Source organism: Atta cephalotes (genome assembly GCF_000143395.1).
Source record: "Atta cephalotes unplaced genomic scaffold scaffold00047, whole genome shotgun sequence".
In the NCBI taxonomy this organism is placed as follows: Eukaryota; Metazoa; Arthropoda; class Insecta; order Hymenoptera; family Formicidae; genus Atta; species Atta cephalotes.
In genome coordinates this window covers 1744045-1750575 of record NW_012130111.1, presented here as the reverse complement: position 1 = coordinate 1750575, position 6531 = coordinate 1744045, and the positions used below count along the sequence as shown (strand labels likewise).

The 6531-nt window shown below is 29.9% G+C and overlaps 1 protein-coding gene across 1 annotated transcript in view; it reads right to left on the bottom strand.

Moving 5' to 3' along the window:
- The window catches only part of LOC105622656 (cytochrome c1, heme protein, mitochondrial-like), a 9365-nt gene extending 6273 nt beyond the window's left edge, over nt 1–3092 (bottom strand). The window contains exons 1-2 of the mRNA XM_012204068.1: nt 2676–3092; nt 1452–1730 (exon numbers count right to left, since the gene is read on the bottom strand). Of these exons, the coding sequence (XP_012059458.1) occupies nt 1452–1730; nt 2676–3092 (696 nt within the window). The remainder of the gene's footprint in view (nt 1–1451; nt 1731–2675) is intronic.
- Between the last annotated feature and the right edge of the window lie 3439 nt (nt 3093–6531).

The following is a 6531-nucleotide window of genomic DNA, read 5'->3' as shown; positions in this document are numbered from 1 at the left end:
ATATATATATATATATATATATATATATATAAAATACGACTATATGTAAATATTTCAGTATATATGTCAATAATTCAGTAAATTAAATTTATGTCTATTTTTTACTTTAAATCACGAATCGACACACGTTACAGATTTCGGTCGATTTTAGCAATACAATCTCGAAGTTCGAACTCGTATCGTTTCGATTTCCAAACGAGCATCTAAATCACCTAAGACTCGTACTGCTTGCAAAGTATATTAATCGAATCGCTCTTGCCCGACCAATTTTCGAAACTTAAAACCTCAAAAATTAAGGCCTACATAGAAAAATCGCCAAACACGAAATCTCTCTTTTTATCTGTAGAATTATCAAAAAATTTACATCTAAATCCAAGGATACCAGCTCTGGAGTTCCCCGTGTTAATTAATTTGGAAATTTAATGAAAAAGCGCATGAACATAATACATCTTATACACATTTTACATAACACTCACTATCTCATTACAGATTTCTCTCTTAATTTGTGTTTAATTTATATGATGACTATTCAATGTTGAACTCTTTTGTTTTATAATTTGTATCTGTTTTAAAATTTTTTTATTATATTGAGAAGAATCCGAAACGTTGGATTGAAACATCTATATTTTATTGTATTATACTAATAAAATTTATTAGTATATAAGAGTGACTTTTATAACATGTCAAGGATTAGCTATCAGAGCGGAGTCCCCTGTGCGATATGTTCACTCATTATTGTTATTAACAATAAGCATTATATTTTGTGTCAAACTTTATTGATGTATATCTTTTAAACTGTGATAAATACATTGATTTAGTTGAGTGTTCTTAAAAGCACTTAATTCTACAGTAATTTTATATATATATATTTTATATATATATATTGTTATATATATATTTATTTAATGAAGAGGACGCAAACTCGATGTTAAGCTAATTAGCTCCCTATTTTCAATCTTTTTCCGCTAAATGTTCGAGCATAAAAATTAGGACTAGCATATAAACAAAGTATATAATTAACACATATTATATTAAATGTTTAAGTTTGATATTGATGTTATTTAGATTTATTGAGAGAGGGGGGGGGATACTAACTTAATCCTCCATCAGTAATGCAGGGTCAAATTTAAGGGCCCAATTGATTTTTTGATTGTGAATTTTAAGAAATGAATAAATAGCGAGATTTGATATCGCCTCCTTAAAAAAAATTTGGTTAAAATTGTGTGTCAGAAGGAATGTTAGTATTCAATTGTTTGTTTTGTTGCAAGGACGAATAGAAGTCGTGCTGGTTGTTCTCAGCAACCATATTGCAAACCACGTAAAAACGATAAAATTTGTATCATAATATTTTATCTCATAATCAAATTACTTGAGAAGTTATCGATAAAAGAAAGCAAAAGAATAACTCTTTATATAAAAATATGCAGAATATCATTGAATAATACCATTACCTGTTCCATACCGATTATGTTTCCGGGAAAGTAGGTATTAAAATATTGCTGGTCGGTTAAAGATACACCTGCTGGCGGTTCCGTCCAACCCGTCAGCAAAGAAAATAAGTAATTTCTACCATTCCACCTGGCATAAATAATATAAGTCAGATCTGGTGGGTACGCACCGAAATTGGCTGCTCTTGCCGCTTCCTCATTTGGGTAAGGAAGTGGCAATAAATCAGACAACTTTCCAGGTCTTATGTAGTAATTTCCCTCTTCGTCGGGTCCATCTTGAACCTGCATATCCGAATGCAACATATTATTCTATGAAATATGAATTAAATGAAAAGAAAACTAATTTAAAGATTACACTAAAAGAGATTGAGCATTTTTCAAGAATTATACGAATATTTATTTTTATTTAATTAATTGAATTAATTAATTGAATTAAAAATGCAATCAGTTAATTTTAATATATTAAATCTTTTCGTGAGATATTATTATTATATTTATGTCTCGGTATCAATAAACACTATACTGTTAAAAAAAAAATGCAACTTCTGTTCATGTAACGAAAGCAAATTTCAAACATTACATTAAAAACATTTACGGCCATACATGTTCAAATAAACTGTCAATGCATGCGCAAGTCGCTTGTACAAGTTTATTGAAACATGTGTGACAAAACCGCACAGTTTTAACTTGCGCAAAAATGACTGGAGCAAATGAAAATTCATTTGAACTTGCATTAATTGACTTGCACAAGTAAATTGGAGTGTGTGTAGTGGCGTGATATGTTAGTTCAAACTAAAGACTTTTTAATGTCAGCTACACATGTTTAAGTAAATTTATCAAGTGCACAAGCAACTTGTAAGTTTTTATTGCAGCGTGTTTATAATAAAACTGTACAGTTATCACAAATCAGCATACACGTTTCAATCAACTTATACAAATATACTTGAACATGTGTGGCCAGCCTTGGATCCGTCATATCTTTATTTACTTTTTTATAACACTGAATAGAAAAATATATTTTGTGTTATCACAGTTAGACGAGATAGTTAATCTCATTTTTACGCGGACGTAGAACATTTTTAGCAAGCCAATTTGTAATTGTATTACGTGTCTTCGAGTGCGGACTTGAAGTCAATTATAAAAGCTGTAAGAAAGGGAAGGAAACGAAATGCTTCAGAAATGAAATCAACAGGTCGGGCACGAGATAAATTCAGGCCTACTGTCTACCTCATACTCGGCGGCAATAGCCTTGGCCTCGTCCCTCGTATGTGTCACGTCGATCAGATCCATGAATCGTACGTAGCGCAAGCTGTGGCAAGTATAACATATGGTTCTGTAGACTTGCCAACCCCGCCGTAAGGCCGAGTGATCCAGAGATGTGAGATACCCTTCAAAGTCCCAGGGATACTTGGGACTTCGTGCAGCCTCACGGCCCATTGCCTGAACCGATCGGTCTAGGAAATACAAGAATACTCCGCAAGTAGCACTCGCGCCCACTAGTACACTTAGAACATTCTTCAAAATTCTTTTTCCACACTTCCACTCAATACCATTGTACCATGTATAAACTCTACTAAATTGCTGCCGTTGAAAGCAGCGTTTTATTTGGAATGAAAAATAATTTTTATTCAAAAGCATAGCCATTTTTCTCTGACACAAGACAGTCTCGAGGAAACAATTGATAGTATAGCGAGTCGAACCAGTCGAACGTTTGTGGAGATACTGTATTACTGTGTACCACAGGATATTTATGTGAAAATATCTCGCAAAATTGAATTTTTATCGTTATAAATTGATTTACTTGAAATTAATCACAATTTATGAACATATCACAATTTATATCTCTGATTCGTGTTTATAGTTTTTTAAATTTTGTTTTTGCTAAAGAATGTAACTAAAACTAATCTTGAGACAAGAATTTAATATATAAATTTTTCTCAATTCTAAATAGAATCTATTTGACAACATATTTTTTTAAATTCATATTTATTATTGCATTTGAAAAACTTGTCTAAAATCAGTTTTAAAGGACAATTTGTTTTGATAAATATATTATGTAGAAGAATTAATTTAGTATTTGTTATATTTGCAGTCGCGATTAAATTGAGAAGTTTGATTCATTAGGGAAGATCATATATGTGCACATATAATATGTCAATAGTTTTGAAATTTTATAATATTTTTCCGAAAGTGATATGAGAAGAGAACACTTGTTTAATGAAAAGCATGACTTAAAAATCCAGAAATAATTCTTTTAAATAAATCATTTATTATTGTTAATTTTTTTAAAGTCTTAATGTAAAAATAATAAAATGCTATTTTAATTATTACAACATTTTTACATATATTTACTAATAAATCATAGATAAATACTAGATGACAATTTTTTTATATTATATATTGATTTAGATAAGAATATGAGATTTATTTGAAATTAATCTTTCCCAAATTCGATAATATCTTAAATGCTTGTATAATTCTATAATAAATATGAATTTATATACTACGTATATGTAGTCTTTTTAAATTGCGTGCTGAAATTTCGACGATACTAAAAATATTATTTGTTCACTACAATTAAATTTTTTTTAAATTAAAATATTTTTTTAGTATAGCTTTTATAAAATGTAAAGTATAATTTATTCAAGCTATTTTAAAAACAAGCTTTTGATTTTTTCTCGAAAAAAAATGATATCCTTTTATTTATTCACATATTAAGAGGATCCTAAAATCGTCTGTATTAGCGACTAAACCGTATAATTTTTGTATAACAATTACTTTTTGTCTTTCTTATTGATTTGAAAATCAATCTTTTTCCAGGATTAAAGTATACGCATTAATACGTACCTGTGAGATGGAGTATATGCTGAGAACGATCATTACTTAATAATATGGCGCTCCAAAGCTGTCACATCGTGACAACATTTACTTCATATAAAAGCTGTGCAATCTACTTACTGAAATAGTAGTCTATAGACTAGCAGTCTTTGAAGAAATAGTGTGGAATTCTTAAAATTGGACTTAGACCTCTAATTAAAACATAATTGTTATACGAAAATTTATATATAGTGTGGCGTATGTGAAATATTGATGTGTCAATGGCATGTAAATCTGTGTATAAGTGCTATTTTCATATGATTAATCTCTCATCTTTAGAATTCCCTTAATAATTTACTATATATCATATTTTTACTTTTTCATTACGTTGTTATCCATACATGTTTGTGATAGAATTTTCAGCAAGAATTAAAAAAAAATCTGTGAATGTACGACGTGTTATAACGAAATGACATTAGATCGTAAAGAGATTAAATTTATCGTAGCGGTTTCATCCGACTCAATTTTTATCTAGTTTATCATCGCGCGATCACTCAGCGACGACGAATAACCATCGAGCTGAAATTAGGTGGCCCGATATATAATTAATTCACTCCTTCTTTCCAAGAACAGCTCGACGAAGATTGCGGTTGATTGAAAATCGATGCGGACCGAATCTTCACCGCAACCATTTCAGTGTTTATTTTTAAGATTTAAGCATAGTGAAGGGGAAAGAAAGACACGTTTGGAACTATCGTACCGTCTGCATTATTTATTCACGGGATATAGATAGGTAATATAGCGCTATGGTCTTGCGGCACGGCGGTCAATACACTACTGTTGAATAATTTAGATATGATCGCGTTCTCCATTTATTTTCTCGTGGGACATTTTTGCTTATTCAACGAATAAGGAAGGAAATTGTTGAATTGTGTCAAAAAAAAGAAGAAAGAAAAGAAAAGAAACATGCAAAAATTATCAGCTAACGTAGTGTCAATTAATTGATATAGCGCGTTACGACGACTAATAATTTCATAGAACGCACGCGCGTTAAAAATGTTTCTATCTACAATCGAGAGGAAGAAGAGAAGGAACCCTATAAAAGTATCGTGATTCTTCGGTACTAAGTGTGGTTCATTATTATTAATATACGCCGAGGCGATGTTATAAGTGATTTTGTGAACTTTAGTGAGATTTAATTCCATTCACTGTCTTGGGAATTTAACAATTAGTTTGCTGATCCAATTTCTCTTTTATCTCTTCATTCTTTCCTAATATCTCTATCTTTCTTCAACAACACTTCTTTGTTCAATTTTAGGAAAGCGTCTCTAGTTTCAAGCTGACTTAACGGATGCCATAATTTTAGTTACTGGAATAAAACTGATTTCTCGTTGTCGTTATCGTCGTTGTCGTTGTCTTTAGCTACAAATACATTTCACATAATAATAATGATCCATGTGCCATTATTCATCTAATAATAGATAAGACAGGATTGGTCGATCGATACTGTACGACCAAAGATGATATCTTGTCGAGTTTCTCCTCTTCGTTCCAACCATCCTCACCGCGTAATCTGGGCTATTCGCGTCCGACGCGAGCAACCCACGGTTTGCAGACGCGATTAATTATTTCCTTACAGACGATGATTATTGGAATTCTTTTTCCTCGGGAAGGCATTCTATCTCGAATTCAAATTGTCTTCATTGCCTTCGCAATACTTGAACATTTCGAAAAAATTATAAAGGAATTGTATAAAAATGAAAATTACTTATAATTTGTAAAACTATTTATTATTTTATTAACATTTGTTTAGCATTAATTATCATCTATATTTAATATCCATCTATATTTAAAAGAATTTATGAAATATATTATTTGAAATATATTTATTTATGAAACATATTTAAAATAACAAAATTTGTCGCTCTCAAAATCTGAATTGCAAACAATGTTTCTACAAATAATAAGCGAAATCTTTACAATATTACTTGATTTACATATTTATTTATATATTACTTAATTTTTACTGTATCAAACTAGAACAAATTTGAACTACTTATTCGTTCAAATTTGTTCTACTTTGATAAAATAAAAATTAAGTAATATATAAATAAATATGTATTTCTTATTTTATTTTTGAGTGAATGAAATAAACAAATGCGCGTACTTTTCCTTATTTATGAATATTTTTTTCTATACAATCGCTTTTTGCATAATCGATATTTTCCATAATGTCTTATATATATATATATATATATATATATAT